At 50.5% G+C, this 22,331-nt stretch overlaps 1 protein-coding gene across 1 annotated transcript in view; it reads left to right on the top strand.

Annotated features, from left to right (window-relative positions):
- Positions 1–8,376: 8,376 nt before the first annotated feature.
- TGFBI (transforming growth factor beta induced) overlaps positions 8,377–22,331 on the top strand; it is a 33,445-nt gene continuing 19,490 nt past the window's right edge. The window contains exons 1-2 of the mRNA XM_084884529.1: positions 8,377–8,573; positions 13,998–14,096. Coding sequence (XP_084740655.1) covers positions 8,440–8,573; positions 13,998–14,096 — 233 coding nt within the window. The 5' untranslated portion in view covers positions 8,377–8,439. The remainder of the gene's footprint in view (positions 8,574–13,997; positions 14,097–22,331) is intronic.

The raw sequence follows: 22,331 nt of genomic DNA, 5'->3' as shown, positions 1-22,331 counted from the left end.
CCTGGTGCCAAACAAGCAAAGGAGACCATGACCCTGAAAGAACACACCTGAAAAGCTGACGGATATTCTATTGAGACCCTCCCCTGAAGCCTCCCCTAAGATTCCCACCTGCAGAGTGAGATAAATACCCTCAACACACAGGACCAAGCACGCTCTCTGCAGAGAGCACACAGGAGCCATTCCCTTTCCCCTCTACTTCCCTACAGACACGCATCCCCTAAACTCCGAGAGACCCCATGAGACTTGCAACCAGGGTAGCAGTAAGCAGTGACAGCCTGTTCCAGAACAACCCCCTGAATCTGTCTCCCAGGCCCCCTTTTCTCTGACTCCCCAGGGAGCTAAGGCAGCCCAGCCAGCCTAGGCTCTCCTGTTGCTTCTTCTATGCTAAGCCCTTTCTTGTTTCGTCCTAAGTGTGTTTTTGTTGCAGCCAATGCATTCCTGCTTGCTTTGCTGCACTTTGTCTCTTGATTGAAATCTTTTCTTCAAGAAGACAAGTCTTGCTAATCACAATCGCACAAGCTCTTCGGCCAGCACAAATTGCCTTCTATTCCATGGATTCAAATGTCTAGGGCCGTGGTCGGCAAACTGCGGCTCGTGAGCCACATGCAGCTCTTTGGCCCCTTGAGTGTGGCTCTTCCACAAAATACCACAGCCTGGGCTAGTCTATTTTGAAGAAGTGGTGTTAGAAGAAGTTTAAGTTTAAAAAATTTGGCTCTCAAAAGAAATTTCAATCATTGTACTGTTGATATTTGTCTCTGTTGACTAATGAGTTTGCCTAGTCTAGGGGGATTGTTGGGTTGGACAGGGCATTATCAGCATAAAAGCATTTCTTAGGCACATTTAACATGGCTCTTAGAATGGCTGCTGTCACTCAGAAAGGTAGATTCAGCCTCCCATCCCTTTTCTGCTCTCTGTGCCAGCACAGCCCTGTAGCTGAGGAAGTGGGGGCTTTCTTTTCCCGTAGCACGGGGGACAGTCAGTGAGAATCAGGATGTGATGTTGGGAGTACCCAGGTCTGGAGGAGCCGGCTTCTTCCTGCTGGGACTGAACGCCCAGCCAGGGAAGCTGGGAGGGGATCCAGGGCCAGCGTTCCTTAAGGCACTTCAGTCTCTGCCTGACCAGCGGGCCACAGGCCAGTCCAAGGTGTGTACTGGAACAGCCACCAAAAGCAGTGCATCACTGCCTACCCGGAACCGATTCATTGGAACAGGTGGGAATTGGACCAGAAGGGATGTAGGCCAGACCTTTCCAAATACAGCCAGCCAGTCAATTAGTGAATGCCTACATGTTAGCTGGGCTTCTGCTGAGTTATCAAGCGGGGGGGGGGGGGGGGGGGGGGTAATGAAAGAAGCACAGGTGAAAACTGTGATGACAGATCCCAGGGCTAAAAGATAGAAGTGTCAGGCATCGAAAAGGAGAGCCTTCCATGGAAAGCTATGGAAAGGAGACCAGCTAAAAACCCCAGCAGCCCAGAAGGGTTAAGGGACTTACCTGAGGACACACAGCATCTCAGTAACAAAGCTAGCCTTGAAGGGAGAGTGTTTACATGTAAGTAGAGACAAGGAGGCATCCCCTGCACAGGGAAAGCCGAGGTGGGGCTGCGTGGGCCTGTGCGGGAGCTGAAGAGGCACAGCCCTACAGGAGACAGAGCTGACCCTGGATCAAAGGGAGGCGTTAGAGGCCAGCTACAATAGGACAATGTATGGGAAGTAACTTTTGATAATAGGGGTTTATGGATGGATAATTTTTATCCTCTTATCTAACCTGTTCTTGTGTTTTCCAAGCTTTAAATGATGTGCATGTATTATTCCTTCTTTTTAACTAGTGGGAAAAAGTTGTTTATTAAATCCAAATGGTCTGGATTTTCTCTGATAAACAACAGAAGCCATTGGGAATGTCCTAGGAGAGCAGTGTTTGGGTAGAAGCAATGCTTGTGGAAGATAAGACAGGCAGTGTGGGGAAAGACGGATGGCTGGGGTGAGGGTGGGGGTGGGAGGTGATGTCAAGGAGACTGGCTGGGGGCTGAGAGGGGACGTAGTGGGGGGGTGGGGGGTAGAAACATCTAAGAAAGATTTGGAAAGGGAACTGCTGGGTCTTGGTGACTGACTCCAGGGGGTGTGGCAGGAAGGGGAGAGGGGCAAAACTGGCTGCACTGGTTTCCAACCTTGGGCGTTGCCACTGATGAGGAAAAGCAGCAGAGAAGAGCTGAACAAATGAATCCAGGGGATTACTGGGCTTCAGAATGCCTTGCCCCTGGGGGATGTCTCTTTCTCAGAGGCCTTTGCAAGAAACCTTGAGGGAAACAGAGGAAAGGCGTGGGTAGGTACCGTTTGCTTCTCAAACCAACAATCATCTGCTGAGTTCCCTACTGTGGGCATCGCTCCACAAAAGTACTTGAGGTCAGGCAATTGAAGCAACCTCAAAATCGCCTCTGGGTTCTTCTCTTTCAAGATACTTCATCTGAGCCAAATCAATGGGACTCTCCTGTGAAGAGTCAATTTCCCTGGAAAATAAATTTGGGTTCTAACCAACAAGTAGCAGCAGCATTTGGCAAGCCCTGATTGTGAAAGCCAGCATTTGGAGAAGTTGTGAAAACAGCAAGTCATTAAGGAGAGTAAACAACGGGGACTTACTGCCATGTCAGAGCGGTGACAGCTGCCTTGTCCTCATCAGTTGTGGAGCCTGAAGATGCAGGATTTGGGTTCTTGCTGTTACAAACCTGTGGGACACCCAGGCCCCCTTTGCAGGCTTTGGAAGGGGAGAAGAATTGAAGGTGACCAAACTGAACACAATTTCCTTCTCCCATTTGTTGGGTGGAAGGTAGTGAATGCCCAGCGACTGGGTGGGTGAGCAGAGATTTCCAACGTGGTCAATTCACTGGCACACATTTTCAGGTGTATTTAAATCTTTTTTTATTCCCAATGGATATATGGTATTTCTTGAAAAATTTTATATAAATTGAATCCTAGTTGAAACTCCTCTGAGCTTTAGCTGGAGGCCTGTGCTCTCAACCTTGGACATGCACACAAGTGACCTGGTGACCTTGTTAAAATGTAGAGTCTCATGTGGTGCCCGGGGGGTTTGGGTGGGGTTGGAGGTGCCCAAGCGGCTGTTTAGCAGATCACATTTAGAGCGGCAAATCCTTGGAAAACCAAATACGAATTCCCTAAATGGCACTACAGTCACCTCTTAACTTTGATAAGCCGGGATGTTTCTTGCATTTATTTGTTAGGTGGATCAATAATTGCTGTGTGGAAACTACTGTTCTAAGTGCTGCGTGTTGTATAAGGAATGGGACATTTCCCTAAAATTTGATTCACGTGCTCCTTTAAATTGGTTATCCTGCCCAAACCAACCCTTCTTTCTTCCTAACAAGTCTTAGGGAACTGGGTTTAAGAGCTTTCTAATTCACCACAGGCGGCAGGTTAGGAAGGCCAAGTGCCCTCTGGGAGTTATTTTGACAGTGTCATCCCTCTAACTGATACCCAGCATCACCAGGAACACAGGAGAGGGTGACAAGAAGAAGGCACGGGGTCAGCCAGGCTGCAGATGCCAGCTCTCCCCGTGACAGACCCAGACCAGTTTCTCTCTTAGCGTCCTCTGTGAGGAGCTTGTTGGAGCTACTAATTCATCTTGATGTCTAAGGCCTGTTGTCAAGCCCCACTTATTTAAAAACAAACAAACAAACAACAAACACCTAACTGTGTTTGGTGATCCTGAATGAGCCACACAGAATGTGAAAGTAGTCATTTTTATAAAGTGCCAGAAAAAGTCTAGTAATTATTGTTCCAAACAAGCCTCTCTTTCTCTTCAGCTTGTCTAAAATGGAAAGAAAAGGAAAATCGTTCCTGAATGGAAGGTCTTGTAGAGAGCTGTGCTCAGCCTGGTTGGCTCCGGTCACCTGGGGATGGACGGCCCTGCTCCTTCCTCCAGCCGCATCATGTCCAGCATAACAAAGAGACCGCACAGCCCTGGCTAGTGGCTCGATCGGTTGGATTGTTGTCCAGTACACCAAAAGGTTGTTTGTGGGTTCATTCCCCTTTCCGGGGTGCAAACAGGAAGGAACCGATTGATGTTTCCCTCTCCTTCTCTCTCTAAAATAAATAAAAATATATCCTTGGGTGAGGATTTAAAAAACAACAACACCCCTACAGCAGCAATCTCTGGTGGGAGAATACGTTTCCATCCACAGAGATCTGCATTTTTATGGTTTTGGAGAGGGGGTCGTGTTGGGGCATGGAGGTGGAACTTTTTTTTTTTTTTTTTTTTTTACATCTAAACAGTACATGAAGTATTACTGTAGTCTGTTTTCTGAGCTCATGGAAAAACTCAAGTCATGGAATGTTAATTTCACAGATGAGCGAAGTTTTACAGCGAGATTGCCTGACTTGCCCCAGAGCCTGTAAATAATGCCAGAGGAAGAGCTGGACAGGGAAGGGCTCCCAGGCCTTCCACACAAAGGGCATCTCCCTAAAACTGGAACACAGCCAGTGCTCGGGCGGGGGAACTTCTAGGCCTCGTTTGCATCTTTGTGAGCCTTCCCAGTGTCCTGTGTCTCATGTGGGAACAGAAAAATGTTTTGCTTTCAATCACTTACATGATCCTTTTCAGATAATTCCTTCTATAGTTGCTAAATTGCCATATCTTTTCAGTGACCTCTGTTCTGAAAAGCAATTCCTGGGGAGAGGCAACAGCTCACATTCATTAGCCACTTTATTGGAATTATATCATGTGATGGATCGTAGAGTCCTTGGAGGGTAGGTTTTATTATCATCTCTATGAGGTAAGTAGCAGCTGAGGCTCAGAGGAGTTGAGCAACTTGCTCAGGGCCACACAGTTTGTAAGTAGCGGACTGGGATTTCAACCCAGGGTGCCTGCCTCCAGAGCCTTCACTCAATAGCTTTGTTATACCAATGCCATGGCTCAGGTGGGGCTGGACCCAGTTGGGGGACCCATGGCCCTAAACCATCAAGCAAAGTTGCCAAAAGCTACTTCCCCCCCTCGCAGTGCATTTCCTTCTCTTCTTATCATTTCTTATCCTGCCCTTCGGGTCAGGACCACGCCAATTTTATAAAGGGACTGTGTTACAGCAGCTCAGACTTGAATGCCAATCCAAGGAAGCTGCTGTGCACTCAGACGTCAGCCCCGCCAATGCAATCTTCCCAACTCCTGCCCAGAGGTTCATCCATAACAACTTACTGAGTAGGGTCATTGCCAAAGACACCTCTCCCTTTGCATAATCACGGACTGAGCAAAAGTCAGCAGACAGGATTTGTTGATGTGGAAATCATCAGACTAGTGCTTCCTATCCTGTAATCTAGATTTTCTCCTTGAGGCTCCAGGAAAAAAAAGAAAATGATAATAACATCACAATGAAGAAAAGGATTCTTAGATAAAGTGGACCTAATCTCAGGAGCCCAAACCTAGACCTACTGCAGCAGAAGAGGCATTATCCTCTCTCAGAGAGTGGTTTTCAGGAAAATCCCAGAGTTCCAGACTGAAGTCCTCACCAGCCAGCAGGATGAGCCCTATCTGGACAGAGAGACGGACAAAGGGAACCCAGTGTGGAGCGGGGACAGCACTGGGTCTGGCTCCTGCAAGCAGAAGGGGAGATGGGGAAGACACCAGAGAAAAATCTGGCTCTCTACAAGGTCAAAACCACCCCCAGGACACCTAGTCTTCAATACAGACAATACAACCTGGAATCAGAATGTTCCGGAAAACTTTCTGTAGCATGTGGTCTTTGGATTCCTGAGTGCCAACCATAGCCTAGGAACCACTCAGTGAGAGGGTCCAGCTGGAACTCTCTGCCCCACCTGGCGATGATGGTGGCTCTATAGCATTCTCCTCTCCTGAGGCCACTCTGGATCTCCCAGGACCTCTGTCCCTCCAGGGTTCCCTCTCTGCCTTCCCTCAACCTCTCCAGATGGGTGTTCCCTGGGCTCTGACCTGCCACTCCTCCTCTTCCCCAGTGCTCTTTCTCCTCATTTCCAACACATGCTCTCCAGGGAGTTTGTCCAGTCCATGGCTTTAGCCACCACCTGCTAATGTGGTGACTCGAATCTGAATCTCCAGTCCTCAGACCTCCAGATCTCCAGACCTTTGAAGATAGTTTCCTCCTGGACTGACTTCCTGGAAATGCAGGGTGCCCTCAGGCATGATGTGAACACACCTGCAGTCATGCCTCCCACCCGGCAGGCAGCCCAATGTGTACCTTCACCAGTGCCCAAATGCACCCAGTCTTCAAAGGCTGTCTCTGATTCACCCTTCTTCCTTACCCTCCATGCACAAGGTTTCCAAGTCTAGCCAAGCCTACCACTGAACTCTCCCTGGAAACTGCTCCCTCCTCTCCACTCTCCCACCATCCCTCAAGCCAGGCCCTCCATGGCTTTTACTCCCTCAGTACCCTGTCCCTCCACCAGCCCCCACACTCCTCTCCTACTTCCTCCTCCCCCTCACTCTGATTACCCCTCTCTCTTTCCCTTGGTTTCGTCCAACTCCTTTCCCTCAGCATCCTAACATGTCCAAGCCTCTGATGGTTCTGTCTCCCTCTAGTTTCCGCCCTGGCTCTCCCCTTCCCTTCTCAGACAGACATTTTGAAAGTCTCATCTATACTCTACATTTGCTGTTTCTCCGTGGCCCCACAATCTGCCCACCTGCTTTCCCAGTGCCTACCGTCTGAGGCACAGCAGATGCTCTTGGGAAAGACTTGCGTGCAGCATTGCCACCCACAGCTCCCTTCTCTGGGGCCCCACACTCCCCATTTCCTCCTGCTCTCCTGTCAGCACTCCCTCACTTCCTCGGTGGCTGCTCGCTGCCACACCTCCTCTCCATCATTTGTCATCACTCGCCTCTTGCTCCACATGCCCACCCCAAAGAATTTATCCACTCCCACAGTGTCGGCTTCTTACAGGCCAAAGACACTCCCCCATCCGATTTTTCACTCCAGATCTCTGGCTGGAGCTCCAGATCCTTATATATATATTCAGCTGCCCAAGGGACACTCCACATGGGTGGATCACAAGCCCCTCAAACTCAGTGTGTCCAAGCCACTTACTCTCTCCTGACAGACCATACCTGTTCGATGTCCCTTAGTAAAAATGGTACCAACACCAACCAAGATGCCCATGCCAATAGCACCTTAGTAGTCCTTGACTCCTCCTCCTCCCCCCCATACCCCATCTGCAGTCTCCAAGTTCGGTTGAGTTTGTTACCCCTAGACACTCCTCAGCTTGTCACTTCTCCTCATGCCCACCTCCATTACCATAGGTCAGACTCTCACAAGGGCCCCTCCTAGTCACTGGCCTCCCTGCCTCCAGTCTTGCCTTATTTTATTTTAGCTGATTCTCTCGTGGCCTGCTCCCGACACTGATGGTGTCACTCGCCTGCTTCTCCATCACCTGCAGGACTCTCAGCTTGGGTCTGGGCCCTGCAACACGGCTTCCCTCTACCCATAACTCTTCCACCCCTGCTTTAGCCAACCCCAGGACCTGAGTTCCCTGAATGCACGCCTCATTTTGTTTGGCGAGCTCCTGAGCCTTCAGGCCTAAGCACAGGTGTCAAGGCCTGGGGCCTCCTCCAGGCTCCCAAGGCCCACGCTGCCCCTCTCCAGGGCACATGGTTGGGTGTCCTGCAGATCTCTGGACTGTGCAGAGGGGACAGACCTCCCCTTCTGCCTGAAGGAGCCAGACCCCGTCCACTCACCCCTCTTTATCTCCCCCAGGCTAGCAGAGCCAGGTCACTACCGGGTGGGTGGTTAATCTGTGCTTGGGTGAATCCTCTCTCCCCGTGACTATTTGTTTACTTGCTCTGGCCCCTCCAGGGCAGAGATCTTTGAAGAGAGAATGAGTGCACCAAGGTGCCGGACCCCACCCTTCTCCAGGGCAGCCAAGACCGGCTTCCCGTCTAGCAAAACCTGCCCCACATTCTTTGGGCTTCTTTCCTTATCTCTCAGTTAACAAGCCTGGGAGAGAGGGGAGCTCCTGGAACCAGGGGCAAGTCTGCTGGGGGGAGTTTTGTAGGGTTCAGTATTGCCTCTCTCCCCACTCCGGGCAATGTTTTGTAGCCTCAAAACCCTGGAGGCTCTTTGAGGTCAGGTCCTGCGGGCTCCAGGAGCAGGGGACACAGCTGCACCTCACTCCAGCCTCTCCTTTCCCAGGACCTGTAGCCTGGGTGCCAGTTAGCAGGTTGGGGGAATAGGGGGGCGGGGGGGGGGGGTGTCGGGGGAAGAAGGAGAGGGGAGGGCTGGTCTGCCAGGAGAGTGAGCGGAGCCTCACAGCCCTGGCCAGCGGGCAGGGGGCGGGGCGGGGAGGCACCCGGGTTCCCGCCTCCACCCTCCCGCCCGGCCTCCTGCCCCTCGCCGCCCGCTTATTAGCCAGACCCAGACCGGCGGAGGCGCTCGCACCGCCCGGCCAGCAAGCACTCCTGTCCTCTCGCTCCATGGCGCTCCTCCTGCAGCTGCTGCCCCTCGCTCTGGCGCTGGCCCTGGGTCCCCCGGCCGCGCAGGCGGGCCCCGCCAGGTCGCCCTACCAGCTGGTGCTGCAGCACAGCCGGCTCCGCGGCCGGCAGCACGGGTAAGCCGCCGCCGCCGGGTGGAGGGACGGGCTGGGGACGCGCGGGACAAAGCCATCAGCGTGGGCGCTCCCCGGAGGCACCGGCCCTGCGCGAAGTGGGGAGAGGGAGGGGGCGGCGGAAGGAAAGCCCAGCAGAGGAAGGGGGTGGAAGAGCGGACCAGCGACCCCAGACCCAGGCAAGAGCATGAGATGCCCAACTCTGGCTTTTAGCTCCCAGCAAAGGAGAGAAAAGTGGGAAGTTGGCCAGGGCAAAGCGTGTACCCATCAGCACACTATTCCCGTCCAGTCAGGGCCTTGGCCGGCACCTCCACCGGTGACACTGGGGCCACACAGGCTGGTAGCATCCACGTCCCCCAGGTTCCTGCTCACCGGCCCTGTGCCCACCTCCTGGCGCCTGGCAGCGCTCTCTGGGCACGGCTGGGGCAGTAAAGGCAGGGTGGCATCTCCTCCCCGCCAGATGAGCAGGAGAATCTCATGGCCACAGACACATTGTACAGATGGGGAAACTGAGTCCAGAGGGGGACACCACTTTCCTACGGTCTTGCAGTGTAAACTGGAACCAGGATTGGAATCTCTCTTAAAATAATAGCTAAGTTTGCAAATGTGTGGGACATTGTCCTTGCAGATATTCCTTAGGGGCATAGCTCATAAGAAGACGCTGTCTTAAGAAGGCAAACTCAGGCAGAGGATCTGACCTGGTAAAGATCTTGGCATACCCAGGCAGAGGTGGGCAGTGTTTCTACTGGGTGGGCAGTATTCGCAAACCAGGCCATCCAGCTCACACATAGTGGGGCTTTGCCGCACCTTCCAGCCTGCCCGGTTGCACCAACTCCTTTTTCACAGCTCGGTAAAACTCTGTGTGGATAGAGTCGTTGTGTTGTGTAGGGGCCCAAATGGCACTGGGTCCAGATATTTGCACCCAGGTAGTGACCAGACTGCCATGCGAAGTGATGAGGGGATCTGAAGTCAGATCAAAACTCACTGCTGGGGGCGATTAGCATTGACTTTCTAGGACTTGGCAAAGCCTTGGCTCCCACCCAGGACTGCTCCGGGCTGGGTGTCATTTCCTTGTTACCTCTGCCCGTGGCCCTAGGCTCTTACTTGGCCTCTCAGGGCTGCAGGGAGGGAGGCTACTGGGAGGGAGTCCGGCCACGCCACAGACTCAGTGCCCTCGCAGAAAGAAGAGAGCACCAGGGGTCTTTCGGGAAGAGGCAGAAGCACCTTTGACTTAGGCTGGTACAAAAGGATGAGGGGACAGGTCAGAAAGATGAGGGAAATGTAAGCCATAAAAGTCAAAAGGTGAGCACCTGGCATTTTCATTGTCTCTGCCCAGCTCACCTTTGTCCCTCTGCCTTTCTTGCAAGTGAAGGGTGCTGTAGTATCTGCCCAGGAGGTTTGTGTTCCTCTGTGTCTTAGCCACCAAGGAGAAGACCCCTATAATATACCCTGTGGCACTGCCCCCTAGAATGGTGTCTATGCACACCACAGTGAAACTTCCCCAAAGGTGTTAATAGAGTTCTACCAAGAATCATTTGCATAGCAAACCTCCTTCCCTGGAGTACAGAAGAGCTAACCAGCCAGAAAACGGGATAGCTTTTCAAATACAAATGTTGTTTATTATGGATTTCAGATATTAGATGAACTTCCTCTTCACCTTCCCACCCCCAATACCCCTTCAGGCTAATCCTGTGTGTTTTGTTGTTGTTGAGTGGACTGGATGGAAGGAGAGAGAGAGAGAGAGAGAGAGAGAGAGAGAGAGAGAGAGAGAAAGAGAAAGAGGGAGGGAGATATCAGATTGCCTCCTGCATATGCCATGATGGGGACTGAACCCACAACTTGGTATGTGCCCTGGCTGGGAATCGTACCTGCCACCTTTCAGTGTATGGGACGGTGCTCCAACTAACTAAGCCACCCAGCCAGGGCCAGGCTAATCCTCCTGATTAGCCTCCTGCTGTGCGGTTGGAAAGGCCTGTGGTGACCTGTGATGGGCAGAATGGTCTAAGCAGGCACACGAACACCCCCGCCCCCAGTAAAGTCTGCATGCACAGGTAGGTACTGTGACAGAATGGTTGCAGGTGCAATTGCCTTTACTCTGATCTAACTGTCCCTGAAAACACCGCAGGGCTGCCTGCCTGGCCCATGGGCGTGGCACCTGTGTGAAATGGATAACCTTTATGCAAAGTGAAAACTGGTGAAAAGGGAAGAAAAACCTCTTTGCTAGCTTAAGGAACTAAAGTGTGCTCCAAGATGTGAAAGAAAAAAAAACTAATGAGGATGCCTTGCTGGTGTGCTGCCCCGTATTACCCGTCACCAGCATTGCACCTTCTGGTCGTGTTCCTGTTTTACAGATGGAGAGACTGCAGCTTTGTGAGATGGAATGACTTAGTCCAAACACAGAAAGCTGGTGGGAGAGTAGTGGCTAGGATGTGGTCTCTTCACTCCCAGCTGCATCTGGGTTGCTATGGGGAAGAAAGAATTACTGAAAGAGAAGTAAAAATGCAATCCTACTTCCCAATATCACCAACCAAAACGGGACTGAATTTCCTGAGGCACTGGATTTCAAGTCCAAGTTGCACAGCAGAGTTGCTGTGCAACTTGGACTTGAAGGCTGAAGGTCCAGAAGTGGGTTGCCCGTTTTGGTTACACTTCAGCATCAATTCCCTATGTGCACAGCCCACCCCTCTCACCCTGATGTGGGGGGAAGATGGAGTCACAGCCACCCCCAGCCTCTGCTCCTGTCTCAAAAGGCAGCAGCGGTGGGAAGTCACTCAGGGGAATGTTGGAGCCACATCCACAAGAGGCTCAATGAAGATGTGCCAGACGCCTACGGAAAGTTGCAGGGAATTGGACAGTAATTGTTTCCTGCCTGGTCAGATAAAAGAACTTCTGAGTTGGTACACCTAGGGCTAGAGTAGGGCCAGCAGGCACTCTCCAGGGGTTATCTGGGGACTGCTGTCACCTGTGAGTCCCAGGCAGCAAGCAGAAGCAGGGTGGCCTCTTGTTAAAACCCTCTGGGAGCTGCAGGCATTTGGCCAAAAACAGCTAGGCCTAAGGGGTCATGGGCTCGTCTCCCTGCAAGCCTGTGGTTTCCTCTCCAGGCTTACCTTTGGCTTACTCACCTTTGCTTCCTGAACCACAACCTGGACAAGAGGTGGCAGCCACCTGGGTGGAGAAATAAAGGGCCAGCCTGCTCTGTGGCCCAATAACTGGCAGTGGGTATTTGAGAACTGACCATGTTCTCATCAATGCCTTCCTAAAAGATACGGTGCATGTCTAATGATGCCTATTGGTTGCATTTTAAAGCAGCAGAGGAATTGATATGGAAGAATGATACCTGACCTTCTGTGGACCCAGCGGTTATGGGAAAGCCCCCAGCCTCTTTGCTTTGCTTTCCTCTGACTTGGGTTCAGCCAGATGAACTGCCTGCCTCCAGCTCAGGGAGGCCCCCTCCCAGTGGTCACCACCTCTACCTCTTTGTCCGGGAGCCTAATGAAGCCCTGGTACCGCGTGGCCTGCACATGGTTTGGGTCAGGAATTGAGATGCTGGAATAAAATATACAAAACCAGAACCCCATGGCTCTGGGAAAGAAGTCTTCTCAGCGGAACCCAAGGGCATTAGCACATGACTTCTCCTCAGAGTTTCCGAGGATCCTTCTGAATGGGTGGCCCTGGAGCGGTACCGTCAAACCTGGTTCTTAGATGCTTCTTCCCATCTCGAACAATTCTTTTTATTTATTTGTTTATATATCTTATTGATTTTTTACAGAGAGGAAGAGAGAGGGATAGAGAGCTAGAAACATCAATGAGAGAGAATCATCGATCAGCTGCCTCTTGCACAACCCCCACTGGGGATGTGCCCACAACCAAGGTACATGCCCTTCATCAGAATCGAACCCGGGACCCTTCAGTCCGCAGGCCAAAGCTCTATCCACAGAGCCAAACCGGTTTCAGCAACAATTCTGTTTTCTACCAAGTTGTTCACAGACAAAAAAAAAAAAAAATGCTTCTGTTGTCAACCAAAACTTCAGTTTTCCACCTGACAGTCCTTCCAGGCTGATATCTCAGCATGACAAAAAGTCTCTCAGGCAGCAAAGGAGAGCATGCTTTTGTTGCTAGAGAAATGGGTGATTAGCACAATTTTCACACGGAAAGAGGCCACCAAGAGTGCTAATGTTGCTAAAGGTGTGAAAGTGCCCACAAAACAACAATCACAGGCAATTGAAGAGGTAGAAAAACTTGTTGCTTGGATAAATGAAAATTAGTTATAGCATTTCTGAGGCAGAAAAATTCCTTTAAGGCTAGTAAGGGGTGGTTCAATAAATTAACTAGTACATTAGACATGTATATAAGGAAGGTTAAAACAGAATCACTTGAAGGTCAATTTACATTATTTCTGATGGGAAAAAATGATTGCGTTTTCGAACAAATCACTTCACAAACAGCCTTCCAGAACAAATTAAGTTCGAGAAACAGGGTTCCACTGTATTTTCATTCTGTCCATTCAAGTTCATTCCAAGTTGCTCTTTCACGCTGGCCTGGTGCGAGGCTCCATCTAGAACATAAAAGAAAGAATGAGGCAGAGCTCCTGCCCTTCAGGCTCTTTAAGGTAGTTGAAGAGAGAAGACACCCACATGCTGCTCAGTTATAAGAGTCTGCGTGGTGCCCAGGGTCAGACAAGGGCTGTATCTTCTCCACATCTAGAATGTTCCAGGTCAGAGTTAGGAGAGTGTCACCGGAGGAAGGCGTTTGGGGGAAAGTGAGAATGGAGCTGGGGTCTAAGCATGAATGACAGAGTTCAGTGGGAGAGCGTCTCCTGCCAAGGTCCCCACAGCACCCAGCTGTGCCCTCTAGTTTCCAGGGTGGCACTGGCTAGGTTGTGTTTGGGAACCAGGCCTAGGGAGGCGGAGGAAGTGTGTGGAGCTGCCTGGGAGGTGCCGGGACCGGGACCAGGGGCACTGGGGCACTGGGATGACAGGTTAGAGCACAGGTCAGTGGGTGGAGATGGAGAGAAAGGCGGGGGGCTTCTCTGGACGTTGCTTTATTTATTTAGCAAATCCACAGCTTTCATTTAGCCTGTTATCTCCATTGGTAACAGGCAATCTAAAAACATTTAAGATGCTTTTACTTCCATGCACCCAATGTCCTTGTCAAAGAAAGATACTTACACAGTGGAAGTTATGCCCATGTGTGATATACTTGGGCAATTTTTAATTTGGAGGGAAACTTCTAGGAAGCTGACGGAAACCTAGGTCAGGAGGATCAACGTCTGCCCCAAGCCACCGTCTGGTCCCCAGATTGAGATGACTGTATCGTCTCCATCTAGAATGTTCAAATGAGCCCGGAGGGCCCTCTGGGTGGGAAGGACATGGCGGCGGGGTGGGCATGCTGACCCTCTTGCTAATGCTGCTACTGCTTTCTTTGCAGCCCCAACGTGTGTGCCGTGCAGAAGCTCATCGGCACCAACAAAAAGTACTTCACCAACTGCAAGCAGTGGTACCAGAGGAAAATCTGCGGCAAATCAACGTGAGTACCTGTGCCCACCCAAGACCACCAGCCACCATGGGGGCTGGGCTCTGTGGCCGCCAGCGGCAGGTTCCCTCAGCCCTGGGCCAGCCACCTGAGAGGTCAGGCTGCCTAGGGAGCCTGGCAGATGCGTGTGCAAACGTGTCAGGGAACCGTGTGCTTGGGAGTGGCAGTGTTAGTAAGCCGGCCAGTTTTGTTTTGCATTTTTAAGGTTCCTGACAAGACTTGGATACATTTTTCAGGGCTGATCTGAGATTACAAGAAGCATGTATGTGTGTGCGTGTGAGTTTTTTAATTCTCACTAAATGATACAAATATTATCGTTATGGAGATGCCACCAGCCTGTGGTGGATTTATGTATTCCTCCTGCTCTGAGGTAAACACCCAGGAAAGACTTAAAGCACCTAGAAATATGCAATTATGAGTCAGCATAGCATCTTTTTAAATATATATATATTACTGATTTCATATAGGAAGGGAAAGAGGGAGAGAGATAGGAACATCAGTGGTGAGAGATAATCATTGATCAGCTGCCTCCTGCACTACTGGGGATTGAGCCCACAGCTGGGCATGTGCCCCTAACCAGAATCGAACCCTGGACCCTTCAATCTGCAGGCCGATGCTCTGTCCACTGAGCCAAACCTGCTAGGGTGTATCTTAAGAATATAGGTTCAGCCTCCCTAATTCAAACCTTGGCTTTGCCATTTCCGTTTCCAAGTTGCTTTACCTTGGAGCCCTCAGTTCCCTCCTCTGTGAAATGGAAATAACGATAGGAAGACCTTATGGGATTACAGGAGGATTGAATGAAGTAATGCATGTGAGAAGCTATTACCCCTAGAACTTGCAAATCTAGGCCACACAAACAGAAGTGTGAGTGCCATTGGGGTGTGGACCGATGTCAGCGTGCAGGGAGGCACATGCACTCAGCCACCTGCTGCCTGGTGGGAACGGGGCGGCGAGCATGTTCTAACAGAATTTCATGGAAACCTAATCTCTTTTGGCGCCAACTTGTCAACAGAGCTCAAAGCTGGCTCTCTCCTGCAGACAGGAAGAGGTGCTGTGGGAAACCTCCTGAGCCACCTGGGAGGGCCTGGCCCTCCTCTTGTCTCATAAGAGAAGGATTATGAGACTCTAAGCTACTATCTTGAGCCTCTTCCCATGTTGGGTGCTTCTTTTCTAAGTATTGTTCGTGACATTGCTTTGGAGCAGATATCTCCTCCGGTTTCATAACCGACTGAAGGAAGGGAAAATGCTCTTCCTTTAAAATGGAAATGAATATCCAACTGTGATCCTTATTATGTTAGTCCATCCTCCTATGAATCAAGGGTGTTAGGGGAGAAGCCAGCAGCCCCCTGGGAGCCTGTCGAGGTCAGGTCCCGGACAGCAGGCTCCCACCTGACCAAGCCCAGCTTCAAAGCTGAGGGCTGAGTGAGCTAAGAGGACACACCTTCGGGGTTCAGTGAACAAACACCCAGGGATAATCCTTCTGCTATGGACAAAAGAGATTATGCAAATGATGGACCACACATCCTTTCATGGTGCTCAAGGTAAAAGAGAGAGAGAGAGAGAGAGAGAGAGAGAGAGAGAGAGAGAGAGAGAACCTTAAGTACTCTGATTTTTCCCATGTGTGTACTTATCTGCTTAAATAAACAGTTAATTACTCAACACCAAGCCAAGCCCCATATAATTGCTTCTTGGAAGGTGACCAGAGCATCTGTACCAAGCACACAGCTCTTCAGCATGTCAGAGTCTGAACTTCAGAGAGCTCTGCCTTTGTGTCCATACCAGTTTCCCTAAAAATGGAAATGTGATGTCAAGCTGGCAGCAGGGTGGCATCAGCCCTGGCATTTCAGGTGGCCCTGTGTTGAGGCGTTTGCCTGAATAGTTAACATCAGACTGAGAATGTTCCCCGGCAGTTCCCAGGCGGACACTGCTGTTGGTGGTGAGTGGCCTTGGCTCACTGGCCCTTGTACCTGTGTCCTTCTCAGGACGAGGCACTGGTGGCACAGTGGTGTGCTGGCCAGTGTCCTGATGACCCAGTCTTCCCCTCTGGGCAGGTTAGGCTTTGAGTGTGGCCACGTGATGGTGCATTCACCTCACAGCAGTGAGGGCAGGGCACCCTGGGCACTGGGGAACGGAATAGGTGGGTGGGGTGTGGGTGCAGAAAACAAGGTATACAGTGGAGTCAAGCAGAGCCCAGGGGCAGGCCCAGCCATCAGCCTGGCCTTACAACACCGGAGGGGACAATATGTACTTTCAACTTGTCAGTGTGGCCTTTGCTCCAGGCAGCTTCAAAAGAGGAAATGGGGATAGAAAATCATGAGTTGATATAAAACTTCATGATCTGGGGTAAGAGGGTCCCTTCCTGGAACACTATGTGCGTGTCAGGAAGGTGGAGCTGAGCTGGGAGAGGTCCAGGGAACCCGGGGAGGGAACGAAGAAGCAGCTGAACTTATCTCCGTTGTCCCTAGGAGAGCTGAGAAAGATCAGCCTCACCATTCGCTGGTGTGCCCAGGACCGAGGCCCCGGTCAGAGCTGCCCTCTGATCCCCAGGAATTAAGTGCAAGGGGTGGTCAGGAAGGGAGGGGGAGAGAGCTGTGCTGGCTGGAGTTGATGTCCTCCAGGTGAAAATGGGACCCTAAGCACATTTATGTGGGTGAGGACCAGACTGGTACATGGGGAGTAGGGGGGTGGTTGGACAGAGGCCTATCTCAGTGGGGGGCAAATTTGGGCAGTGGGAACTTTCTCAGCAAGACCCCAGGGAGAAGACTGGAGCAAGAAGTGTATATTGGGGTGAAAGGGTGCAAAGTGTCATAGGGAAGGCTATCGCACAGGCCACCAAGAGGCCCAAGACCAAGGAGAACTTGACCTTGAAAGCAGATAAGCGGCACCAAGCGCAGGGTGGGGAGTTCGTGAAGACTTTGTAGTGTCAGGTCACACAGAGACCCAGGGAACCTGGAGCCACCTCCATGGAGGGAGGGAGGGTACTGGCCACACTTAGCACGCCTCTCAGGGGACATGACTTCGTTCCCAGACAATAACTTTTCTGCATTTGCTAAAAGAGAAGAACCAGAGTCTTCAGTGCTATTTGTCAAGCCAGCATATGGATTTTATTACAGGAAGCGGTTACCAGTGGGCCTCTGTTTAGTAACTTGAGTGAATTTTATTACTTGGAGATTTAAGTTAGCTTTTATTTCAGACCCTAAAGAGCACCAGAGTAATACAATAGCTAACCAGACAAAGAGAGTTATGAGGGAGACGGCATCCCACTCTGATTTTAGGCTCCAGTCTGATCAGCAAACCATAAAATTTTTACATGCAGCAGCTTGAGCGGTGGTGCAGGAAATTGTGGTCAGGAAGCCTCCCTGCCTCTCAACAGGACTCCTTTGTGCAAACCCCGGTGAGAGGGAGGCCTCGTTAGCAGCCAAGTCGGGGTTGACATCATGAGACTGTACCAGTCATTGCAGGAGCTCAGACATCATAAACGTGGCTCCGGGAGGCCGGTGGGAGCTGGCAGGTTGGAATGGCAGCTGTCCGTTCCAAAAGTCTTGAAGTTGTTTCACAAGCAACACATCTCACGAGCACAAAAGCCCTCCTCCAGAGCCAAGATGAGCTGGCAGGACACCCCCTTTCTCTGGTAGCAAGCAGTGCTGTGTTTTGCCCAGGGGCTGAAATATTAATACTTCTGCAGCGCTGCATTAAAGCTTAGAAATGTGTCCCTGCCAAGACCAGTTTGGCTCAGTGGACAGAGCATTGGCCTGCAGACTGAAAGGTCCCAGGTTCGATTCCGGTCAAGGGCATGTACCTTGGTTGTGGACACATCCCCGGTGGGGGGTGTGCAGGAGGCAGCTGATCAATGTTTCTCTCTCAACAACGTTTCTAACTCTCTATCTCTCTCTCTTCCTCTCTGTAAAAAATCAATAAAATATATAAAAAATAAATGAATGAATGAATGAATAAATAAATAAATAAATAAAAAGAAATATGTCCCTTACAAAGCCAGCCAGTGTATGGTTGAGCTTTCATCGGCTGGCAGGGCTATTTCTCATTGAGGTGGGGCAGCCAGAGACATTACAGTGACACTGAAGAAGAGCCCTCCTTGGTCTCCCTTTCCTGTATCCCACAACCTTGGTCACACGAGGAATAAGAAGAGGATGGTGAGAAGCTATCTAGGGAAGACAGGCTGTCCCCAGACACACACCAGCACCTCCTTTCCTAATTCATATTCTCTGTCCAGCCAGCTGGGACTCATGGGAAATCTGCTCCAAAGTAGCTGAGATTTGTTGTCCACCCAACACCGAGGGTTGTTGTACACCAAACACCTCTGTTAGGCAGGTTCCTGGAGGTTCTGTCCCATTCTGCAAACTCGTAGGAGGCAGCTTAGCTGACATGGAATTTTGTTCTGTTGAGTATTTTTGTGAATCTATACATCATCTGGGGAATGGCCCTGTGGTGGGCAGAATAATGACTCCCTACAGATGTCCTCATCCTAATCTCTGAACCTGTGAACATGTTCCCTTACAAGGAAAAAGAAACTTTGTAGATAATGATTAAATTAAGGGTCTTAAGAGAGGGAGATTATCCAGGATTGTCAGATGAGTCCAGGGATCCTTACAAGAGGGAGGCAGGAGGGTCAGAGTCAGAGAAGGACATCTGACAATGCAAACTGAAGCTGGAGTGATGTGGCCACAAGCCAAGAAATGCAAGTAGCCTCCAGAAGCTGGAAAAGATAAGGGATGGGTTCTTCCCTAGAGCCTCTAGGAGGAATGCAGCCTTTGATTTTAGCCTGATAAGGCCAATTTTTGACGTTAACATCCAAAGCTGTAAGATAATAAATTTGTGTTTTTTTAAGCTGCTAAAATTGTGATAATGTGTTGTAGCGACAATGAGAAAATAATACAGACCCTAACTGTTGAGTCATACAGATGTGTTATGAGAGATTTATTATAACGTGATTTGATCAGTGGTCTCAGGTAGGACTCAATGAAGTTATTCATCTAACTTCAATTTTAAAGTGTATACCTGGGGTTTTTTTTAGAAGAAGCTCAACAACTGGGCACTTAGTACCTATCAAGCCTCTGTTAAGTGACTTTCCTATCATTCGGTTCACACAACTGCCCTATCAGATCATACAGGGAGACTGAGGCTCAGAAAGCCTAAGGAGCCCGCTCAGAGTCACCTGCTAGTAAGTGGGGAGGTCTGCTACTCTACTTTCCTGCCCCAGGGAGAATAAGGCTAGTGGTTAATGTCGGTGGTCCACGAGTGAGCAGCCCTAAAGGGCCCGGGTGAACTGCCCCAGATTTCTCTCTTCAACTTTGAACCCTAGGGAGAAGGCCTTCTCAGGGTCAGCAGAGGCCATTTGGCCCAGAGTTACCAACTTTCTCCTGGTTGCTCACCCCCAGTCTGGTATCATTCTGATCCCCTGCTTCGAGGGGCCTCCCCAACACCCCTGGTGAGATGATGAAGGGCATGGGAACTGAGGAGACACGGTCACCATCCAGAAGCCCCCAAACGGCCTCCCAAACACACAGATTCCCACAAGAAAACATTTTCTGAAGACAGTCTCATCACTAACCAAGCTACACCTGGTGAATGGGGTAGTGGTGAGGTCTTTGGGGATGGACCTTATGTTAAAACAAGCCCCTTTTCACCAGCTTTCAAGAAAGCTCAGCTGAGTTTCCCAGGCCAGCAGGGCAGAAGCACGCCGCTCCAGGCAGCCCTGCTGCGGGGCATGTTGGATGTCTAGACAATGCTGGTCTGTGTTTGCTCTGGGATCCCTCTTGGAAATCATGACGCACTGAATGGTTTACCTTCTGTCACAGGAAACCGGCTCTCGGGCTCCATTCCTTGCTCCACCTACATCCAGGGGCTAGTCCATCTCTAGGGTATTTACAGCCACGGCAGACAGCCGAAAGCATGAAGCATACTTGGGAGAGAGTGATTGTTTTAGCTTATTACATTAACTTCTCCGAAGATTATTTAGGGAGAAAAACACCAATAATTCTTTCTTAATCCAATCACGAGTAAACATTTTGGAGGGAGCTGAAGGAGAGCTTCCCACAAATCTCTGTTCTTAGACCTTGGATTGACACTACCCATCCATGGCTTGTTTTTACCCTCCCCCAAATGCCCTTTTAAATCAGACACCTTCCCTCACTTTCTTCCTCAAATTGTTCTCCTGACCAGGGAAGCTGGAACAACAACCACAACAACAACAAAAATGAGTGTCTCCTGCCTTTTCTGATCTAAGGTTTTTACTTACTGGACTGTGTCAGGTCAAGGAGAGCGAGGAGCCTTTAATTAGAACAATTTTTGCTGATGAGGTTCACTTCAAAGACCAACCAATTGGTCCTCTCTACACAGAGAAGCTCATGATCTAGCAGTTTCCAAACTTTTGACATATGCGTACCCCTTCTATAATCTACGTAACGCTGAGTACCCCTCGTACTCATGAGAACGTAGAATTAGGCGCAGCTAAGCACGGTGCAGTGCATATCCCCACCAAACTCTTCCCGTACCCCTGGGGGTACCCGTACCACACTTTGGGAAACACTGATCTAGGGAGACTTTTAAGTGACTTTCCTATCATTCAGTTCACACAACTGCCCTATCAGATCATACAGGGAGACTGAGGCTCAGAAAGGGGATTCCCCATCATCCTTTGCTGCCTTCATCCTAGAGAGATGGCATCAGGCCCATGTCCCTGTGGTTGCCCTCAGCCCCATCTCCCCACAGCATGTGTATTCTCTCCAGGGCCAGAAAACAGAGACTGCTTGTCCAGAAAGATTTGGTCAAGATTGTCTCAATGGACCATCTTCAGTTTCCAGCTGCTCTGCTTCTCTGCGCCAAGCAGACAGGCTCTGAGGAGAGATGGTATTGTTGGGGCAGCTGAGAGCAGGGAAACTGCCAGCTGTGGCAGATCTCAACCCACAGGGCTGCCAGGCTCAGGCTGAGAGGCACGGCTGACACCTGCTCACCTAGAGAGTGCCTGGATGCCAGACTGGGCAGCAGGAGGACCGTGGAGGGAGAGGGAGAGGTCAGCAGGTGAGAGGATTAGGAGAAAGCTGTCTGGTAGAAAACCAGGAAAAAGCTGGGGGACTGAGCCCCTGCTGGGCATAGTGTGGCACCCACACCTGGCTGCTGGGGAACATGGGTGCAGAAAGCCCACCTGGACGGGCACAGTGAGTGAGGGAGGACAAGGGTTAGCTCTGACCACATTGGAGAGAAACCTGTGTCCTCTCAGAGTTAAACTTTCCAAATCAGTCAGCTTTCCCCAAAAGATGTGCTTTGTCAAGAGCAATGGGAAAGAAATTGAAAACCCCTCTGTGCCTCAGAGTCCTTGCAGCTTTCTGATTCCATCTATGTATCCTTCTGCAGGCTGAGACTTTTCGGCTTAGATCCGTCCCTCCTTCCCAGCCCCGTTTCTCCTGTCATTCTCACCACTTCCCCCACCCACACAGATGCTTGGCCACAGGAACCAGTTTACACTTGGGCAGTTGGTTTTCTTTTGTCCTCAGTGAATTCTTGATGAAGTCACCTGAGCCGTTGAGCTCTCTTGTGGTTTTTTGGGGATGGAACTCAGGTGCTAACACCCTGGGAGAAGAGTCATTGGTGAGTCACATGGCTCACCAGGGCCAGTGTGGCTGGGCTCCAAGGCATGGCATGTGTATAGAAGGGTCCCAGGGAGAAGGAAGGCTTTGAGGAGAAGACTCATCCTCCAGTTGTGCTTTTCCAAGGTCATGGAATGTTACCCAGGCACTTTTGCAAGGAAATGAACTTTGCCGGGCTTGGCCTAACCCTAACCCTGTACCCCGGAAGAGAACCCTGGTATTTATCACAGAAAGCCGGGGATCCCACGCATGGGTGTCCCCTGGTCCTATGGGCTCAAGGCTTGGAGCTCTCCCTAGGGTTAGCTGGGAGAAGCTGGCACTCTCCTTCTTTGAAATAGAGTTCTTCTTCCTCTTAGAGCAGTGATCGGCAAACTGCGGCTCCAGAGCCACATGAGGCTCTTTGACCCCTGAGTTTTTAGCAAAGGCCAGCTCAGGAGTACCCTAGTTAAGTAAATAACAATGTACCTACCTATGTAGTTTAAATTTAAAAAATTTGGCTCTCAAAAGAAATTTCAATCTTGTACTGTTGATATTTGGCTCTGTTGACTAATAAGTTTGCCGACCACTGGCCTAGAATTAATCCCATTGACCAGAATTGTGAATGTGAAATTGTGAAGAACCTTAG

The sequence above is a fragment of the Pipistrellus hanaki genome (assembly GCF_964339955.1).
Source record: "Pipistrellus hanaki genome assembly, chromosome: 5".
Taxonomy (NCBI): Eukaryota; Metazoa; Chordata; class Mammalia; order Chiroptera; family Vespertilionidae; genus Pipistrellus; species Pipistrellus hanaki.
This window is presented reverse-complemented; position numbering and strand designations above follow the sequence as displayed.